This window comes from Camelina sativa, chromosome 9 (assembly GCF_030686135.1).
Source record: "Camelina sativa cultivar CO46 ecotype springtype chromosome 9, ASM3068613v1".
Taxonomy (NCBI): Eukaryota; Viridiplantae; Streptophyta; class Magnoliopsida; order Brassicales; family Brassicaceae; genus Camelina; species Camelina sativa.
This window is the reverse complement of record NC_141888.1, coordinates 20,406,967-20,427,966: the sequence shown is the minus strand read 5'-3', so window position 1 is coordinate 20,427,966 and position 21,000 is coordinate 20,406,967. Positions and strand designations below refer to the sequence as shown.

General features: G+C 40.4%; 2 protein-coding genes across 8 annotated transcripts; both read right to left on the bottom strand.

Moving 5' to 3' along the window:
• Nucleotides 1–918: 918 nt before the first annotated feature.
• On the bottom strand, nt 919–3,174 carry LOC104711077 (nudix hydrolase 9-like). Of its 7 annotated transcripts, none has more exons than XR_015565272.1 (10): nt 2,898–3,137; nt 2,691–2,814; nt 2,535–2,609; nt 2,340–2,396; nt 2,172–2,263; nt 1,992–2,039; nt 1,754–1,902; nt 1,523–1,666; nt 1,281–1,439; nt 919–1,184 (listed from the first exon to the last, which is right to left on the bottom strand). XR_015565272.1 is itself a non-coding variant. In XM_087463998.1 (10 exons), exons 2-10 carry the CDS (start codon nt 2,775–2,777, stop codon nt 1,053–1,055), a joined length of 948 nt encoding a protein of 315 aa, XP_087320124.1. In that variant the 5' UTR covers nt 2,778–2,814; nt 2,898–3,174; the 3' UTR covers nt 919–1,052. The 7 variants fall into 7 exon arrangements, 3 of the variants coding, with proteins under 3 accessions (XP_087320124.1, XP_010426053.2, XP_087320123.1); XR_015565274.1 differs by having other exon boundaries at nt 2,172–2,257; XM_087463998.1 differs by having other exon boundaries at nt 1,992–2,050; nt 2,172–2,257; nt 2,898–3,174.
• A 12,204-nt stretch (nt 3,175–15,378) lies between these two features.
• Nucleotides 15,379–15,873, bottom strand: LOC104715318 (uncharacterized). Its single transcript, XM_010432734.2, has one exon. The coding sequence runs from the start codon at nt 15,871–15,873 to the stop codon at nt 15,379–15,381; it is 495 nt and encodes a 164-aa protein (XP_010431036.2).
• Nucleotides 15,874–21,000: the final 5,127 nt, after the last annotated feature.

Genomic DNA, 21,000 nt, shown 5'->3' with positions numbered 1-21,000 from the left:
CACAGTCTTGGAAGTTGGATGTACCCTCGCGGATTCAACATTTTTTCTGGCAGATTGGGTCGGGTACTCTTCCTATGTTAGAACGACTTGCGTATCGGGGTGTCCGGTGTGACGCTGTGTGTAAGAGGTGTGATTCTGCAGTAGAGACTATCAATCATGCGATTTTCGGGTGTCCTCGGTCAAGACGTATTTGGGATATGTCTCCAGTGGTGATAGATCAGGGAGGTTTTCCATATGACTCGATCTATGCGAATCTAGATTTCATATTCTGGCGGGCTTCTTCACAATCTGGGGTTTCAGATATAGCCCTTCGTCTCCCCTGGATTATATGGTCGATCTGGAAAGATAGGAACAAAAAAGTTTTCCAAGGTATCGAGTTAGAGCCAACGGAAATTTTGAACCAAGCGGCTAATGATAAATTTTTTTGGGAGGAGGCCAAATCTTTCTCGGCGCGTTATCTGGAACCTTCGCTTTCAATGGAGGAGAGGGGTCCTTTTCCCCGTTGTCTGGTTGATGGCTCTTGGAAATCTACGGATCCTTTTCAGGGTTTGGGCTGGTGGTGCTGCAGTGGAGAAGATACTACGCTTCTTTTGGGAGCACGGAGTCAACGAAGAAGTCTTTCTCCCTTACACGCAGAATTACAAGCACTGATATGGGCTATGGCTTCTTTATTGGAGGCGGGAGTTGGTTGCCAGACTTTCGAGACGGACTGTGCAGAGTTAGTTGCGATGGTGCAGACGCCGGACGATTGGCCCGCTTTCTCGAATTTGCTGGAGGACTTTGCTTTGATCCGTACTTCTTACCCTTCCTTCACCCTAGTCAGGATACCACGAGATGTCAACGTAAGGGCGGACTGTCTTGCTCGATCTTCACGTTCTCTAACCTCTGAATCATCTTTTGTAAACTCTTTTCCTCCTGTTTGGGCAACCAATCTTGGAGTTTTATTTTAATTTATTAATGTTTAGTTGAAAAAAAAAAAAATTACTTGAAATTCAAGTAATAATATAAACACAAAAGAACCAATGAACTACCACACAACTAATTTGTAAGATTTAAGTATCGTCCTCTTTGGCTAATACAGACGTTTCCTTAATGTTGTTGAGACGTTGAAGCATCAGTTCGTAGAGAGCGTATCCACCATGATGGCAACCCGGCATTCTCGATGTCATCATCTTCAGCTCATCCTGATCGATAATTTAAAGCGAAACTAGAGTTATTCGTTACCAGATCACAACATTCAGAGAGTAAACCTTGCTGGATTACAGGATTAGAGAACTAACCAATGAGACAGTGTGGAGCCGTGTTGACTCGAACCCATCTTCAGCGCTAGAGTATAATCTTGGAATGTCATCTGAATGATGACTATACTTGACGAAGAAAAACATAGCAGGTCTTGCATTCAACTCCCTACGAGATATTCCGATGAACAGAGGAGGGCTCTGTAATAAAAGTATACAAAGATCGATCAGTTATCTCTTGGGATTCCCCAAGTGAGAGACCAAAAGAAATCCTTCTGGCTTACAAGTGATGATGCCGGTATTCCAGTTTCTTCAACAACTTCACAGATAATGCTGTCAAACATTTCTTGAGTCACCTTCTTGTTTAAAAGCTCGCCGGTTTGAACATTATTTTCAAGCTGGTGGTAATCAATACCTACTGCTGTTGGCTACAATGTTCAAAATTGATCAACCAAAAGAGTTAGAAACAGATACAAATTGCTTTTATGTAAATACAAGATGCTTCATGTGAATACCTCTGGATGGCCCCCCGGGAATACATAGTGACCTGGAAACTCCCCAACATTATTACTCCGGCGTAACACAATAATCTTCTTGTCAGAAGTTTCGATAACTGCTCCATTACCCAATGGACTTGAGGTATGTCTACATCTTATTGAGTCATCTGTGAGAGAACAAAACTCTAACTATAAGAAACCTGATCAAAAGCTCTCCAGTTCCCCAACACAAAACTAGAGACAATGATATATATACCTTGTGATGTAACAAGGAACTTCTCCCACAGAGAACTCAAATTTGTTCCTACAAAAGTCCTTGGTAAAAACCATGTCCATGATTAACAATTCTCTCCACAAAACCAAACAATATAATGCATTACCAGAAGAAATCGATAATCCTATGCAAACACTGAAGAAGAGAGATGAAATGAGAAACCTGTAATCAGTCAGGCCAAGGCGAAGACAAACGTGTGGCACTTCATTGGTACCACCACCATCACCATCTAAACTATATGATCCATACTGAAACTTCATAGACATGAAAATGAACTACCTGATTTGATTAGTGACTAAGTAGTAAACAGAACAAGTTCAAAGATCATACCCTGAACTTTTGGCCATTGAACAATGATGAATTGCCCTGTGTTCTCTTTTCCCAGACCTAACATTAATTACCAAAAGCCATCAAACACCAATGCGGATCAAAATCGAAGCATTCAAATCGCGCCATGAAAAAAAAAAAGTATGATCTAACACGAGTAGTGAATAAGAAATTGGAATTGAGATTTCAAGTTCTCACCTGAGAAATAGAATCTTCGAGATCAGGATCCGGATGAGGAACCCGATCGTGCGATTTCGAGAAATCCACCGAGACCTTTAGTACCATTGAAACAACACAATCAGATGATGGTTACGTATAAATTCGATTAATAGAGAAGAATCTGGTATTGTGAACCTGAGATGGAGAGAGTCCAAAAGGACATGAGAGAAGAATCTGGTATTGTGAACCTTCAAGATTCTTCTCTTCTGCTAGTTTCGCCATGGAAAAAAGAAGCTCCAACAAGAAAGTACTAAATGGGCTGAAGGCCAATAAAAAAAATTATTAATAAACAAAGCCAACCATAGAATCGTAATACGTACTAACTGACCACCGCATACATACACAAACACATCTCTCGGATCAATAATATAATCTCTGCCGAAGCACCCAAGAAGAAGTATTCTATACGTCACATTAGACACTCTCTAAACTACCATCAGCTCTCACTTAACCTACTTAAATTATCCCATTGAAGAAAACAGGACCACACAACACACACACTATAGTGCTTTATGTATTCAAGATCTCCCGTAGAGAACCAAATCTTGTGGTTTGTTTTTTGTGATATGTAGAGAGATCCTCAACTTCTACTGTTTCAAGTTTCAGCACATATAAACACAGTAAAGCTTTGAAAAATGATCGTTATTTATCTGCAGACCAAAGCTAAAAACCAACAACTTTAATAAATCGGAGTTACCTTTAAACAATGGGACAATCACTTAATTTAGTAGAAACTATAAAATTGAACTCTGATCAGTCAAGCTAACACTAGAGTTCAAACAAAAAAAACAGAACCAAAATTTCAATTAAAGACCAACAATAACACAATTCTTTTCCTTATAAACCCATTATCAAACCAACCTATTGATCTCTGAAGCATTTCATCAAACATGTTGTTGGCTTCAACAATTACAAGCTCTAGACTCATCAAAACCACTCAATTGTTGATTTTTAAACCTAGTAATAGCAGTAAAGCACTTCTAATCATTCAGACTGGAACTAATTTCAAATTCTGAAGCAATATATAAAACAAGTGAAATTTAGACAAACCCACTAGAGACAACAGAGAGAACAAGAGTGAGAGAGAGAAAGAGAAGAACAAACCTGAACTCCGGCGAGACAATGAAGAGGAGTGCTTGGAATTGAGAATCCGAAGAAAACCGTATTTTCTTTCTTTGGTCGAGAGAGATGAAGAAGGGACAGGTTTTATGGTGTAATTTTCTAAATTAATTAAGGGTGTTTTAGATAATTTTGAGTTTTGGCTGAACCAGCTGCAGTTGAATGCTCCAATCAGACTCATCCACATTTTTCACATTTCTTGGATGAGTTTGATAAAAATCATGGAACTGATTCATCTAAATGCTCCAAGGAGAAAGGTAAGCTTGGAGAACCCACTGAGCACGCAACCGTAGTAGGGGAGAGACCAAGAACTCAAAGGAAAGGCGAGAAAGAGGAGAAACGTCGCATCCCCAGGAATCCAGATATAGTAGGTGCAGCCTCCAAGAAGGTTAACGTTTTAAGGGCTCGACAATCTCCAAAGAAACGTCCCGGTACTGGACGTGCAAAAATAATTTATGTCCCTCTTACGGACGGAGGTGTTCCCTTCTGCAATAAGCAAGAAGTCTAATGCTGTCTCAGGTTCGGTGGTGTCCAGAAACCACCCAGTACTCATATATGAATACAATTGCATGGAATTGTCAAGGGAAGGGAGCCTACTTGACTTCATAGCACCTTAAGGAGCTTTGTAAATATTTTTTTCCTGCATTTCTTTTTCTTTCTGAAACAAAAAACAATTTCTCTTTTATGCAAGACATTCAGCTTTCTTTAGGTTATGATAATTTGTTTACCGTGGATCGTATTGGGAAAAGCGGAGGTTTAGCTTTGTTTTATATGAATTCTCCTCAGGTTACAATCATATATTCGGACAACAGAATAATTGATATTGAAACCACGATGGAAGGAAATAAGGTTTATATGACCTTTGTGTATGGTGATCCGGTTGTTGCAAACCGAGAGGATGTTTGGGAGCGGCTGACGCGAATTGGTCTCACAAGACATGGCCCCTGGTTCATGATAGGAGACTTTAATGAGATCATTGGAAATTAAGAGACACGAAGAGGTAAACGTCGGGCTGAGTCGACTTTTCTCCCGTTTAGAAATATGTTGGCCAACTGTGGAATGATTGACTTTGGGAATTTCCTCTCATGGGTTGGAAGAAGAAGAAACCGTAAGAGGGTTCGATCTAGGCTTGATCGACCAGTTGGAAATGAGGATTGGCACAACATCTTTTCCCACACAAATGTGGAGTATCTGAAGCTCTGGGGATCAGATCATCGGCCTGTCTTGGCTAGAATCTCCTCTAATAATCGCAGAAGGCAGAAGAGTTTCAAGTTTGATAAACGTTGCTTTGGGAAATCAGGCTTTAAAAATGCGGTCAGGGTAGGATGGGGGAAGCTTACCACCGAAGGCCCAACGGACATTTATTCAAAGTTGGTAGCCTGCCGAAAGGCAATCTCCATTTGGAAGCGAGAGAATCCGAGCAACGCTTGCAAGTAAATCAAAGACTTAAAAGAAAAATTAGAGCAAGCACAAGATAATGATTCCCTCACCACTGAGGAGGAACTTAAACTGAAATGGCAGCTTTGTGCAGCCTTTCGAGATGAAGAGTTATATTGGAAACAAAAGAGTAGAGCAAACTGGTTGCGCGAGGGGGATCGTAATACAAAATTTTTTCATGCCACTACAAAACAACGACGGGCTAGAAATCGCATAATCAGTCTTCAGAATCGAGAAGGCCATCTGGTGGAGTCTGAAGCGGAAATTGAACAGGTGTGACAAATTATTTTCAGGATTTATTCTCTGCTTCCAATACGACTAGAATGGATGAGGCACTGCGGTATGTCACTGCAAAGGGTACGCCAGAGGTTAATGCTTCTCTGATCCGGTCTCCCTCTAACTGCGAGATTAAAAAGCCGTTTTTAGCATCAATCCAGATAAAGCTCCGGGCCCAGATGGAATGACAAGCCTCTTCTTTCAACGGTTCTGGCATCTGATTGGAAATAACATAATCCGAATGGTTAAGGATTTTTTTGTGATAGGTGAATTTGATCCAAGACTCAACGAGACAAACATTTGTATGATCCCAAAGAATGAGAGGCCTAGAGCAATGGGGGAATTTCGGCCAATCAGGCTATGTAATGTGAGTTACAAAATCATCTCAAAGGTGTTATGTAATAGACTGCTGAAAGCTCTCCTGAAGCTGATCTCGGAGACACAATCAGCCTTTGTGGCTAGACGTTTAATTACTGATAACATCCTACTGGCACAAGAGAATTTTCATGCCTTAAGGACGAATGCAACCTATCGTTCAAAGTTTGTAGCAATAAAAACGGATATGAGTAATGCCTACGACATGGTAGAGTGGTCGTTTTTAGAGTCTCTGATGAGGAAGCTTGGGTTCGACGAGAAGTGGATAGAATTGATTTTGTGTTGTATAACCTCAATATCATATAAGGTACTCATTAATGGGGAAGCGAAAGGAAATATAATTCCCACTCGGGGATTACGCCAAGGCGACCCGCTATCTCCCTTCCTGTTTATCTTATGTACTGAAGCATTAATAGCACAAATCAATGGTGCTGAAAGTGAAGGACGTATCACTGGTTTGAAAATAGCTCAAGAAAGTCCTCCGGTGTCACATCTCTTATTCGCGGATGACAGTCTGTTCTTCTGCAAAGCCGATATCTAGCAATGTGCTGAGTTGTTAAAAATAATAAACTGCTACGGAGCAGCATCTGGCCAGCAACTGAATAAGGAGAAGTCGGCAATACTGTTTGGTAATAGAGTAGAGCACACACTCAAATCGGAGCTGAAGCAGGCAATAGGAATCACGAAAGAGGGCGGAATGGGTTCCTATCTTGGACTCCCTGAGACTATTTGTGGCTCTAAACAACATGTATTTGCTTTTGTTCAGGATAGACTAAATAACAAGATAAACTCTTGGTCAGCAAAATTTCTCATGAAAGGAGGCAAAGAAGTGTTGATTAAATCGGTGGCTCAAGCTCTTCCGACTTATGTCATGTCGTGTTTTCTACTTCCACAATATATTGTGAAGAAGCTCCGAGGAGCTATTGCCCGGTTCTGGTGGAGGACAAAAAATAATAACAAAGGGATGCACTGGATGGCATGGGACAAAATTTGTATGCCTCTGTCACAAGGAGGGCTCGGATTTAGGGATCTAAAGGAGTTTAATTTAGCTTTACTAGCTAAACAGCTATGGAGATTGATTCGGTATCCAGATTCTCTGCTCAGCTGTGTGCTCAAAGGGAGATATTATCGGTACTCAAACCCCCTAGACGTGAAAAAGGCAAACTCTCCTTCTTTCGGATGGCGTAGTTTGTTCGCTGCACAACCTCTGCTTTTGCAGGGTCTCCGGAAAAATGTGCGATCAGGGTTTAACATCCGTGTATGGTCAGACAATTGGATCCCCACTGTACCTATGAGACCAGCAAAGGACCGGGGCATCGACAGAGATCCAAACCTGTATGTTAATCACCTCATTGATTTTGAGACAAAGAGTTGGAAGTTGGAAGTGTTAAATGAACTGATAGATCCCGCAGACATACCTCTAATCACTAGCCTTCAACCTAGTAAGCATTTCCGGGTCGATGATTATGTATGGTGTTATACGAAGACAGGACAATATACCGTCCGATCAGGTTACAACATTGCAACAACACTGAATCCCGAAGTCTTAGAGCCAAGCACAAACAAGCTAAAGAGTCAGGTATGGAAATCAAAAACGTCAAGAAAGATCAAACATTTTATTTGGAAGGCTTTGACAGGATGTGTTGCGGCGAACAGCCAACTGGTTGATCGGCATTGTGGTTCGGAACGAGAGTGCCCCAGATGCGGGTTGGAGGAAACAATAAACCACATCCTCTTTAAGTGTCCGCCTGCCCTGCAGGTATGGGCTTTAAGTCCCATTCCAACCTCTCTGGAAGTGTTTCCGTGTGATTCAATTTTTGCAAATGTTGATTACCTCTTATGGAGAGCAAAGGAACAAGGTGTAACAGAGGAACAGTTGGAAATCTTTCCCTGGATAATTTGGTACAACTGGAAGGCAAGGAATGAAAAACAGTTTAATGGTACAGACATCACACCCCAGGATACGTTGAACCTTGCTTCTTTGGAAGCATTGGCGTGGAAGATGGCGCAAATAGTCGAGGCGGATGAAGAAACAGAGTCCTTTACACAAGAGGATGCGAGTGAAGAACGCTTGCTGTTAGGGGAGTGCAAGTGCCAAGTAGATGCTTCTTGGGAGGAAAAATATCATTTCACGGGACTAGGTTTTGTGTTACACAGCTCCGAGGTACGGTTTGGATTGAAATATTCGAGGTGTTTCCTTTCGGTGTTACATGCGGAATTGGAGGCTTTGCTATGGGCGATGGACTCAGCACTACAACAAGGTTTGGTCTCAGTTCATTTCGAAACGGACTGCGCGAGCATCCCAAAACTTATTGAGGAGTTTGATGATTGGCCAAACTTTTCCATGGAATTAGATAATTTTTTTAGTTTACGGGATAAGTTTTCTGTGTTTTCTATTTCGCATATTCCTAGAACTGTAAACATCCGTGCTGACCGCCTTGCAAAGGACGCTAGTGCACGAGGCACTCTGTTTTCCCATGTTAACTCCGTGGTTCCGGAGTGGTTGGCGTTAGAAACCAACCTATTCGAACCTGAGTAATAAAAGTATGGTGTTTTTGAGGTCAAAAAAAAATGCTCCAATGAATGGTCAAAAACGAACATCATTTTTCATCTCCATTGAGATATCCATTTTAATAGAGAAACAAACTGGGCCATTATAGAAATTCTATAAGGGAGATTTACTTAGATGTTATATATTTTAGGTAATATTACCAGAATCTACAAAAAAAGATTTTATTACTAGAATATTTTGGATATTTTCAAAATATTCAGCGTGCCCTTGTTTTATGTTACCTGAAAAAACGTAATTACAAAAATATTATTGTCACGTCATACGTCACGTCAGAAATCGCTGACGTGTATTAAATCACTCAGCCGTAACGCGTTGTAGAGGTAATGACGGCTGATTTATAGGTATGTTGCGGCTGATTTATGGAAAAAACATTTGAGTAAAAGCGGACGGCTGACTTAGAGCATAACTCAGCCAAGCGTTACGGCTGACTTATTAAAATCTGGCTGAGTTATGCTCTGGTTGAGTTGTCAAAATTTTGGCTGAGTTATCACTACGACACGGCTGAATTAACTTTTTCCGGGTGGCTGAGTTATGAAAAACAGCTGACTTATGAGATGTAGTTACGGCTGAGTTATGGTTAAAAACTATAGCTCAGCCGTGATAGGCTGACTTATCGTACAACTCGGCCATTTCACGGCTGACTTAGTAGCAAAAGATTAATTACTAGAATATTATTCAGTTACGGCTGACTTATTAAACGATACGGTTGAGTAACATATTTTCAGTTGATGAAGTGGCTGAATTTGGCTGCCATTTTTTTGCTTTTTAATTACTGTGATGTTATTTGAGTTATAATTTGTTTGATGGCTGAGTTTTATTTAGGCTGAGTTATAATTTGTTTGATGGCTGACTTGCCACGTCAGACGCATCATCCATGTCTGCATTCCATGTCATCATCTTTCTTCTCCGGAAATACGAAACGTCGTTCCTTCGACTCTTGTTCTTACATGGTTTTTACCTTCTTCTTCACCTTGCTCTTCTACTTCTTCTTCACTTTTTTCTTCACCTTCTTCTTCACCTTGTTCTTCTACTTCTTCTTCACCTTGTTCTTCATTTTTTTCATGGATCCAGTTCTGGTACTAGTTGTTTCCAGTAATTGGGTAAAGAAACATATATTTGTATTTAACACCGACGATAGAGGGTGTATAGTTGTGCAGATAGATGGAGGCACAACACACGACAAGCTTGTGGAGCTTGTTCTTGAAGACTACGGATTGGACGCGTTTAGCCATAAGCTAAACGCATGCTATCGATGTAAACAAGTTGGGCACAATGCGAAAACTTGTTCGATGCAGTATTATTGTATTACATTTGTTTTATTTTATGCAATAACTCAGGCGTCAAGCATTATAACTCAGCTGTCATATTAATCGACGAGACCTTTCGTTTTCCGTTTTAAGATTATTCCTTGTGATAACTCAGCCACAAAGCATTATAACTCAGCCGTCATATGAATCGACGAGACCTTTCTTTTTCCCGTAAATACTATAACTCAGCCGTCAAGTAATATAAATCAACTGTTTGCTTTCAGATTATTTCTTGTGATAACTCAGCCACAAAACATTATAACTCAGCCGTCATATGAATCGACGAGACCTTTCGTCTTCTCGTAAATACTATAACTCAGCCGTTAAGTTTTTTTTTTCGGGTTGTGACGTGGAAAATAAAAAATGATGTGTATTTTAATTTGCTGATGAGTATTTTTTTATATTTTTTTAATCAAAATCGAAAAACTAAACCCAAGGGGTAAATTGTAATTACATCCAGGGCATTAAACATTTGAGCAATTTTTAGAAGATTGTTAGATATGAGGAATAAACCAACTTTTGGATAACATTTGAGTAATTATTTCTCAAAATGACAATACTTGAGTTCACTTAACTCATTCATTCACCTCCATATTTAAGCCAATACATGTCATATTAAATTAAATAAATAAAACAGATAATTTTAAAAATCATTAAACATATATATATATATATAAGTAAATCTAAACCGGCATGTAATCTCTTTTATAATGTAAAATCAAAATTTTAATTCTAATTTGTCAATCCAAACCGACATATAATTTCTTTTAATTGTAAAATCTAAACTCTAATTCTCATTTGTCTAACATAAACCGACATGTAATCTTTTTTAATTGTAAAATCAAAATCCTAATTCTCATTTGTCAATCCAAACCGACATGTAATATCTTTTATTTATAAAATATAAATTCTGATTCTCATTTGTTAACCCAAACCGACATGTAATATCTTTAAATTATAAAATATATATCCTATTTATAAACCTAAACCAACATATAACCTTGTAAATTAAAATTCAATAATATTATTAGTCTTTTAAAAATATAAAAGATATTAATTTTTTTTCCTTTTGTTAGATGGCATAATTTGATTGGTTGAAAAAAGGAGGTAAATAAAAAGTGAACCCAAGTAAATGTAATTTACGTTTCGTTTTTTTTTCTTTTTTTTTGTCAACAAAAGAATCAGAATAGAGATACAGTAATCAAATTATCTATATGACTTAAACAAATTAACTTTCCAAAATAATTTTTATTGTCAAAACTTATCATTTAATAAAGTACCAAACTCTTTTCTATTTATACACCAAGACAAAAATCTCTACTACCATCAATACAGTCATTTAAATCAGATTAAAAATGAAACTAGAACGAACCAAAGTGATAATTTTTTTTGTTTTTCCCAATGTTGGCAATGATTAGCCTATCATCGAAGGTAGCAGCAACTCCTCCGCCGTATGTTAATTATTGTTTGACAAAGTGGATAGACCAAGTGCCAGGTTGTTACACTCGGTTGAGATTCTATGAAGGCACCAAAGATATCAGATTTTTAAATCTAGGGTGTTGCAAAGCAGTATACGCAACACTTCTTAGTTTTTGCTTTTTGAAAATCAAGCCTCACCTAAATGTACAAATGACTGCTTTCAAATCGGCTTGTAAGGATGTTCATTCAGCTGCAAGCCCATATTAATGAATTTTATGTATCTTTCAATGATTTGAAATAAAATTATACTATTTTGAATTTTCTTGCATCATCGTCATTCAAAACCAATGTTTTCACGACCAAAACCGGACGCTCTGTCAGATTTTGACCACTTTGTTTTGGGTTTTTCAACAGCCACATGATTCCCGTCAGAATCTACACCAGCAGCCTGTTTTGGCCACTCCCATCCAATTTCAACTGCTGTCCATGCATCTTCGTGAATTCCTTTAATTCTATGCATTATCAACACCTTCCAAGGCTTATAATGATTTGGATCTAACATCAAAAAGTCTTTTGCCATGAATAACATTGATTGTGCCTCCATGTTCTTCTTCCCAAGATCTTTACCTGTTCGTTGAGTCAGACTCAGTACAGATGTCCGCTCTGATACCACTTTGTAAGTGTAAAAGAGACAACAGAAACATAATTTTTAACGAGGTTCAGCTGCGTTCTCAAACTTTGTTGAAAATACTTCTTGAACACAATTACAGTTAGTGTTCAATTTTTGACTTACACAACCCTAACATATCTCTAAGTTTGTTTCCAATCTATTTACAACCCATTATGAGATCCCTAAGATCAACAACAATGATCTACATCCAGGGTTCTCACTTAGAGATAAAACTCTCATCCTTTTCTCCCTGAAGGTGCCAAAAGGCTTATACGGTTTTTCTCTCTTTTACACATTCTAGAGTGATACGCCCAAAGTTGAGGATCACTCAGCCGGATTAGCAAAGATAGAAACTCGCCAAGGTGCAAGGTGCAACAAGGGAGATTTAATGGATTGAAGGGTCGCACAGCAGTTGCGGAAGGCTGCTGATATTCCCAACTCTGATGGCTGCTAGATATGACACACTAGTCCAGCAAGAGGAGGCTGCTGCTTGGATATTACTCACCAAGAAACAAAGAAGTGTTCTAGACAAAGAACAAAGAGATAGACTCATAAAATGAAAAGGAAATTGATTGATCATTCTCAAATGAGATTACATGTGTTTATATAGGGTTTAAGAAACTTGGTAACAAAGCCAAGTTATTAATTATTCTTGAAACTAAAAAAGATAATAAAGATAGTAAGTTGAATGAAGATTCAACCCTTGGTGCATGTTTCTCTTCCCAAGGTGTCTTTCCCAAGGTGAGTTGAACTCCATTTTCGTCATCCTTCTTTGACCACAAAATAAAGTGATTATTTTGGGCTTTCTTGGGCTTGTATTATGCTCAAAGTGGCCTGCACTTGATAGATATCATCCCCAATAGAAATTCCCATGTTCTCTTTGCTCCAAATATCTTCAAATATCAAATGAACAGCTCCAGCAAGCTGTTTGGTCCTGGCCCTTGTCATTGGTCCAACAGGTACAAGCATAGCATCCTCAGAAACAAGCTCAGCTTCCACTTGATTATCCTCATTGCTTTCCATTATCATATCATTCTCCTCCACTTGAGAAGGATTTGTCCTCAAATCCAAATCATCTATATAATCGCCGGGATCAAACAGATGACTCAAATCTTTAAAATAAAGAGAAAGATTACCCTCTTTGGATCTTGTCGAAATTCCATGGTCATCCAGGTGGGCAATTTCAATCACTCTTCGACCATCTATCACTTTGTACCTTATAGGAACACGTCTTTGAACTTCTGTTTTTCTTGACCCAAAATATACCACTTGCTCCTCTCTTCTTGTGTTCAACTCTTCAGCCAACAAACTCCTAACACTGATTTCTGGTTTTGAAAACGCGAAATCTCCAAAAACAAAATCATAGATTGGAAAGCTCTTCTCTTGATCTTGCTCCTCATACTCGTCATAGATTGGTGCAGTATCAAATTCCTTTTTTTTTCTTGCTCAGAGAAGTCTTGACAATCAAATATCAAATCGATCTTTCCAAAAGACATTGTTTTTTTTTTTTTGAATTAAAGAAGATGAATAGATAGAAGATGAAAGAAAGAAAAAGATAGAAGATGAAAAAAAAATAGAGAGATGAGAAGATGAACAGACAAGTACCGGTTGAGTGGCTCTGATACCACTTGATACGCCCAAAGTTGAGGATCACTCAGCCGGATTAGCAAAGATAGAAACTCGCCAAGGTGCAAGGTGCAACAAGGGAGATTTAATGGATTGAAGGGTCGCACAGCAGTTGCGGAAGGCTGCTGATATTCCCAACTCCAATGGTTGCTAGATATGACACACTAGTCCATCAAGAGGAGGCTGCTGCTTGGATATTACTCACCAAGAAACAAAGAAGTGTTCTAGACAAAGAACAAAGAGATAGACTCATAAAATGAAAAGGAAATTGATTGATCATTCTCAAATGAGATTACATGTGTTTATATAGGGTTTAAAAAACTTGGTAACAAAGCTAAGTATTAATTATTCTTGAAACTAAAAAAGATAATAAAGATAGTAAGTTGAATGAAGATTCAACCCTTGGTGCATGTTTCTCTTCCCAAGGTGTCTTTCCCAAGGTGAGTTGAACTCCATTTTCGTCATCCTTCTTTGACCACAAAATAAAGTGATTATTTTGGGCTTTCTTGGGCTTGTATTATGCTCAATGTGGGCTGGACTTGATCGATATCATCCCCAATAGAAATTCCCATGTTCTCTTTGCTCCAAATATCTTCAAATATCAAATGAACAGCTCCAGCAAGCTGTTTGGTCCTGGCCCTTGTCATTGGTCCAACAGGTACAAGCATAGCATCCTCAGAAACAAGCTCAGCTTCCACTTGATTATCCTCATTGCTTTCCATTATCATATCATAGAGGGCTAACTTTCTAAGCCGTAGACCCTTTATCATTATAGGAATTGTGTGCCTCTGACTCTCATTTGCAAAGCTAACAACTTTCCTAAGCTCAAAAGGAAATATTCCATTTAACACTATGCAATATTTCCATTCCTATTAAAATTTTCAAGCTTCCTTTTTCTTTGTGCTTTGCCTCTAAGTAATGTCCTAAAACGTGCCTCAAATGTATTTTCATAAATCTTCAAAACCAAAACACATAGGCAAAATCCGCAGGCCTCTGATGTCTTTTTTGTCGGATAGAAGCTTGTGCAGATATCATATGTCTGTGCTGAGACAAAAGTTTTTGCATACATATTTTGTATAGTTTATTGAACTTCATTTTCAACTTGAGCTTGCTTAAATACACTTACTCATTGACCTTGCCAAGTATGAAATATGGAAGCCACAATTATGTTTCTTTATTTTTTGGACTTGAACATATATTTTAAATGCAAATATAATCTAACAGAACACATGAGCATGCATAAAGGTTTCACTTTGGTGTTTCCGCTGCAATGTCGCCGGTCTTGCAGCCACTAGCTTTAATGTTCAAGCCTCTGTCCTAGGTATTCAGCAGGATCCGATCTCCTTTTCCGACGACAGCAATGACAAAAACTATTGTGTTTTCTTCTTTTTGTAACTGTGTGGACCTATGTTTGTATTCAAAGCCCAGCCGATATTTTTGTGAAGGCCCGTTTATAATTATAAATATATAAAATTTCTATATATAAAAAAAGTTGGAATACATAAAGAGTAGTTAAAGATAATCAGATTATTTTCTTCTTTAATAATTTAGTTTAATATATATATATATATATATATTAGTTATCATGAGAATAAAGTACATTTAGTTTATATATATAGATATATATATATATTTTTTAAATAGTAGTTTGTATAAGATGATAAAAGTATGTATAGAAAAAAGAAAGAAATATATATATGTATAAATTAAAGCTAAAATGATTTGACTATTATTATACAATGCATTACATATATTTTCATCAATAAATAACTGATTTTCTTATTTACTTCAACTAGATATATATATATATATATATATTTAAACAAAAAAAATCTTCTCTCAGATGCACATATATTATTTTTTATTAGTTTTAATGAAATTCTTTTGACAAATGTTACAATCTATATAATACTGTCACAATCTCTTTACTATTAGATACACTTAAAATTAATATATGTTGTCACTAAATTAGATATGACATGTATTTTAATATTAGATATATTAAACACCTGCCATGATCTGTCAGAGGTGATAGGTCGACGGTACGGCCTGCATCGCATATATCCAAGGTACCCCCAGAATAGCGTTGTAGATTGGTGGTGCATCAACGACTGCAAACTTAGTTTTCCGGGTCACTCCGCCAGCTCGTACTTGTAGCTTCACGTCGCCCATCGACATTTTGGCGACCCCGTTATAGCCCGTCAGCGTTCGAGTTTCGGGTTTCAGTTGGTCCGGTGTGACGCCCATTTTTTCCAATGTTTGCCAACAGAGTACATTGACTGTGCTCCCAGTGTCGATCAAAACTCGTTCGACGTCGAAGTCGCCCATCGAGACTTCGATAACCAAGGGGTCTGAATGGGGGTGTTGGATTCCTTTGGCGTCTTCTGAGGTGAATGATATCGGGTCCGCACATAGCGGAGGCTCGCCCGGAACGGTTTGGAGGGCGCAAACTTGCCGTGCTCTCTTTTTGAGTGCGCGAACAGAATCCGCGCAGTCCTCCGGTGGACCAAGTATCATGGTTATTCATCCACGGGGAGGAGAATTAGCCCGCTCCGGGTTTTGTCCCCTCTGTCGTTTGGGTGGGCCAGGCAGTTCGCCTGCTTGGGGCGCCTCCTCCTGGTGATTCACGGGTGCTAGCTGCTGGGCCGCGTTGGGTGGTCCATCGTAACCCCGTCCGCCGCCTGCACCACGACCTCGGTTAGATCGTCCTCCGCGCCATCCACCTCGGCGACCTCTGCCTCCACGGGCGCTTTTTGGCTGATAAGTAGCTTCGACTTCGCCAGAAAGATACTTTGCGTACAGATAGTTCTTCAGATGGACGCACTCTTGTGTGGAGTGACCGGGGTACATGTGAAAATCGCAGTAGAGTTCCTTCGGGTCAGATGGCTGCTTGTCCTGACCGTCCACCTCGGAGACTGCATGGATGACGCCCTTTTTTCGATCCTGTGGTTCGTGGTGCTTGCGGGGTTCGTGGTGTTCGACCCGGTTTTTAGTCTTAGCGGGATGCGACGGCTGTTCGTCATTAGTTTTTGCGGCTATTCGGGCTTCTTCCTCCTCGTCGAGTGCAAACCTGGAGGCCCGATGTAGCGCATCATCGAGATCCTTGTGTTCCCGGATGTTAAGGTCTTTTCGTAACGGCGATCCGGGGATTAAGCCTTTTCGGAAGGCCGCCATTGCTGCGTCTTCCGGGACGTTGACCTTTGTCAACTTTTCTTTGAACCTGTTCAAGTAGTTGGCGATAGGTTCCCCTCGTTCCTGGGCCATCTCCCAGAGGTCTGAACTTGTCACGCCTCGTTCGATGAGGATTCGGTAGTTCTTGAGGAAATCCTTGGACAGGTCGTCAAAGTTGTCGATCGAGTTCGGCTCGAGCCTTGTGAACCACACCAAGGCAGGGCCGGAAAGGCTATCCACGAACAGTTGACAGCAACCGGCGTCCCTTTGTTCTTCGGTGAATCGAGCTTTTGACATGGTCGCCATGAAGGATGTCATGAACTGGACCGGATCTTTGTCTCCCTGATAGATCGGCAGCTTCAGTTTGACGTGTGGTATGGCGGCTCGTGCTATCCGTTGAGTGAAGGGCGACTGCCGAGTTACCTCAACGATCCTGTCAATTTCCGGAGCGGTGCTGATAGCTCGATGGAGGAGAGTGTTCATGCCACTAATCTGTGACCTGATTTCTTCGAGTTCGTAGCAAGGTCCGGAGTTCGCGTGGCGGGTGACTAGGACGGTCATGCTTTCGTGTATCCGTGAGTTCGGATTCGTTGGTCGGATACTGGACGTGGTCCGAGGGGGAGGATTCCTCCGCTCCGGTTGTGCTTCCGAAAAATCGAGACGACGAGTGAAACCATCTACGTTGAGCGATTGTCCGGCAGAGATCTGTGATGGGGTTGTTTGGGTCATAACGGCATCAACTCTGCGGTTGGTTTCGGAGATCATCTGGTAGATCTCTTTTGTCATGGTGCCGAACAGGATTCTGAAGTCCTCCATGGAAACGAGCTGCGGATTCTGGGCCGCTGGTGTGGTATGAACGGGGAGGTTCCCGTTCTGTGCGCTGTTCTGCTGCTCCGTTACGCGAGCATCCGCCTCCTCGTGGGTTTGTTCGGTAGAAGGCTCTGCGTCGAGGTGGACTGGCTCCTCGAGAGTTCGTCCTGCACCCTGGCTGGTTTCCCCATCAGATTTGACCCCGACTGGGAGTTCGGTGGAGGTTCCGACCGGATTTGCCGTCACGCGATGACGGGAATACACGGCAATGACAGGCCTAGTTGACCCACCCAGTGTCGCGGTGTCATCCTGAGAAGGCGTGATGCCCGTGAGATCGGGCGTGCGGTTTTCTTCTGGAACTTCGTTCACGACGGAAGACATTATTGCAAGGCTTCTTTCGGGAGAGTTTCCTAGAGACGATTTGTCTCCCCACAGACGGCGCCAATTGTAGAAACTAGGTTTCCACAATGAATTTGTTTATGGAGGGAAACAAATTCAATAGAGCTATCTCTCTAGAAAATAGATCTAAGCCTTGAAATTAGGAGTAAAGAAGAAGAGCTCGAAAGAACTAGGGTTTGTTGTAAAGAGCAAAAAGAGAACTCGGTTATTGTATTAGATTCTGAATGATTTACAATGGAGAAGTCTCCCTTATTTATACATGTTCAGAGATCTCATAATATATTAACTTTCCTTAACAGACGAAGTGAAATATGGAAAACTGCCCTATTGCTTGAGTCGGCCGCCGCACCGAAGTGGATGTCGGTTCCTTCTTCTCCAAGACTATTCTTTATCCGAACTGATTTCCGAAAACCTAATCGATCCCTTAACCGGATTCCTGGTTGGATAATCAATTAACATTTCTGGTTTAGCTCGGTATGATGGGGGTGCTAAATCCCGCACCAACAATAGACCACTCTTACTCGTAAAAAAAACCCACCAATTCTCCATTAACTTGAACAGAAAACAAAGGTGTAGTGATGCAGAGCATAATCCAATGGATAAATTGTGGGGGAAACTCCAAAGCCATAAGCGTGTTCCGCAAGAAACCCCATTGAAAAGAGTCAAAAGATTTGGAAATGTCTACTTTAATAGCACAACGTTCTAAGACAGAATCCTTATGATAATCCTTCACTAGTTCGGTGGCAAATAAGTCATTCTCAAGAAGCAACCGGTTCTTGACAAAAGCAGACTGGTTTTCAGCAATAAACTTGGGGAGAACTACCTTCAGTCTATTAGCAAGAGTTTTTGAAATTACCTTGTACAACACATTGCAACAAGAGATTGGTCGGTAATCCTACTTTGCTTTGGTATTCACTAATTAATTCGATTTTGTTTTGCAGAAATAGTTAAGTTGCAAAAGAGTAAGATTCATTTACTTGAGATCTATCTATCTCCCCCTGATCGTTTGAGAAGATTACTTAGTCATGTACATTAGTGTAGCTGGTTTTTGACATGAGACTTTGGATGGCGAGAGATGACGTTGAGTTTTGGTGATGAGTGATGACAATGAAGGAAGGAAGTTGTGTTTTTTTTTTTGTGAGAACAAAAATAATTAAGAAGACAAAATGTATAAAATTTAAAAAGTAAATGAGTTTGATTGTTAGCTCAAGCACGTTTAACTATGGAGTTTTCTCAAGACTGTTGACCGAAAACATAAGTACACTTTGGTTACATAGGTGGCCAAATAAATTCTCTTAAACCTCTTCGCAAACCGGAGTGTCATAATTCACCTCCACTACACGTACCGGATGACTGCAACAACTGCACCTCCAACCGATGACCTCCACCATAGATGATCATCGCCTACCAGGTTATGGACCCCAATATCCACCCAATAATCCTGAGGACATCTGAGAGACTGGAAGTTGCGTTCCAATCTTTTCCTCCATGCATCCACTGCAGAAAGGTCGATACCACCAAAAAACCGATCCGTACTGATCCTGCCCATCTCCCTCAGCATGCTGACGTACTGAGAATGAGCTCCTGCACCAAAAACCACTAGCTGCTGCATCAAAAAGCCCTCCATGTCAACACCTCCACCAGGGACTCCACCTACTGGAACTCCCGCACTCCAGTACCACCAGCCAACCCGGCACTGACACCGCCCACACCAACTCCATCGGACCCTACGGTCCTATTGGCTCTGCTGTCACACTTTAAACCACGGTGTCACTAACCGCTGGGCCTCTTCCCCTACCACGACCACGTCCGCGTCCACTACCACGTCTGCATCGTGCAACAGCACCATCTCTAACCATACACAAAACACAATTTACCGTGGAATCACATTGAAGGCTCGAATAGGATGTTCTAGGACTTCATGCCATACACAATTGACTAACTCACATAATCAATCAAATCATGCAATCCCAAGCATCAACAAGAGAAACTAGTGAACCCATACCTAGAACCGTAAGGGCTCTAATACCAAACTAAAACGACTCGATCCTTTTTTTTTAATATAACATTAAACTAGTAATCTCATACTCACTAACAACCTAACCACATTCAACCAAACAGCAGAAATAACTAAACATTAAACCAATGAATCAAATAACCAAAACGAATAAATCAATAACATTTATCGAACAATACCAATAACATAAACCAAGTCATAGAACAATAAACCAACTACCTAAACAACCGTTCTAGACCACTACATTCCCTTCTAGCAACCTAACAGCAGCATAGAACAAAACAACTAAGTCTCTCGAACATCCTCCTCTTCATTGCCTTGATTCCACGGTCACACTTTGCCTTTACCTGCACCACAAACACATATTCAGATGCATGAGTATTGTCATATACGCTCAGTGAGACAAACCTCCCATCTACTAACCTATACACACAAGCAACTGAGAGTCCAATGTTTATCAATCAACAAACAACACAACAAACCAGGATAAACAAGTATCAGCCGCCTGCTGAAAAAGTTGGTGTCGACCGACACTCACCTGATATCAACCGACACTAGACTTGGTGTCGATCGACACTAGCCTCCTGGTGTCAACCGACACCCTCCTCGTGTCTATCGACACTAACCTCCACGTGTCGATTGACACTGACCTCCACGTGTCGATTGACACTGACCACCTGGTGATGACCGACATATGCCCAAGTCCTCGCGATGTCAACATCTTGGTGTCGATCGACACAAGGTCTGCTCGAAGCCGAAAGTCTAATGTTCGTTTTCCACCTCCTTCAAATCGTCTGAAACTCACCCAAAAGCCATAAAACTCATGAGAATCACGATCCAACCAAAAGCATGCAAGAAAACACCACAAACAGACATAAAACAGGCAAAACAAAGGAATCTTAGGCTTAGATCAGTCATGGCCATGCACTCACCTCTCTCAAATAAGATTCTGACCAGCAATTGACGAAAGCACACTCCTAGCAAGCTTCCCATATGATCCTAGCCTCAGATCTCTCAAAACTCTCAAGAAATTCTCTGGAACTTTTTGGGAATTGGTAAAAGGTAAAGGAGGCGACAAATAGTTTTTTTCCATTAAACATCGACTTTTCCCTTAAATACATTGGTTTAACTACGAATGAGCAGGAAGCTTGATACATCAGGCGTCCAAATTTAAAAGTTTTATTCGGTTTAGTCTGCTTGTTTATTTGAACAAAAAATCCATCAAGCCAAGCATGTTCACAATCTCG

Excerpts from the sequence above, each read along its gene's own strand:
- LOC104711077 (XM_010427751.3), bottom strand. The coding sequence starts at position 2,777 with ATGGCGAAACTAGCAGAAGAGAAGAATCTTGAAGGTTCACAATACCAG. Across the intron at positions 2,397-2,534 it reads TCGAAGATTCTATTTCTCAG|GTCTGGGAAAAGAGAACACA; the intron begins GTGAGAACTTGA and ends AATTAATGTTAG. Across the intron at positions 1,440-1,522 it reads GAATACCGGCATCATCACTT|AGCCCTCCTCTGTTCATCGG; the intron begins GTAAGCCAGAAG and ends CTTTTATTACAG.
- LOC104715318 (XM_010432734.2), bottom strand. The coding sequence starts at position 15,873 with ATGATACTTGGTCCACCGGAGGACTGCGCGGATTCTGTTCGCGCACTC.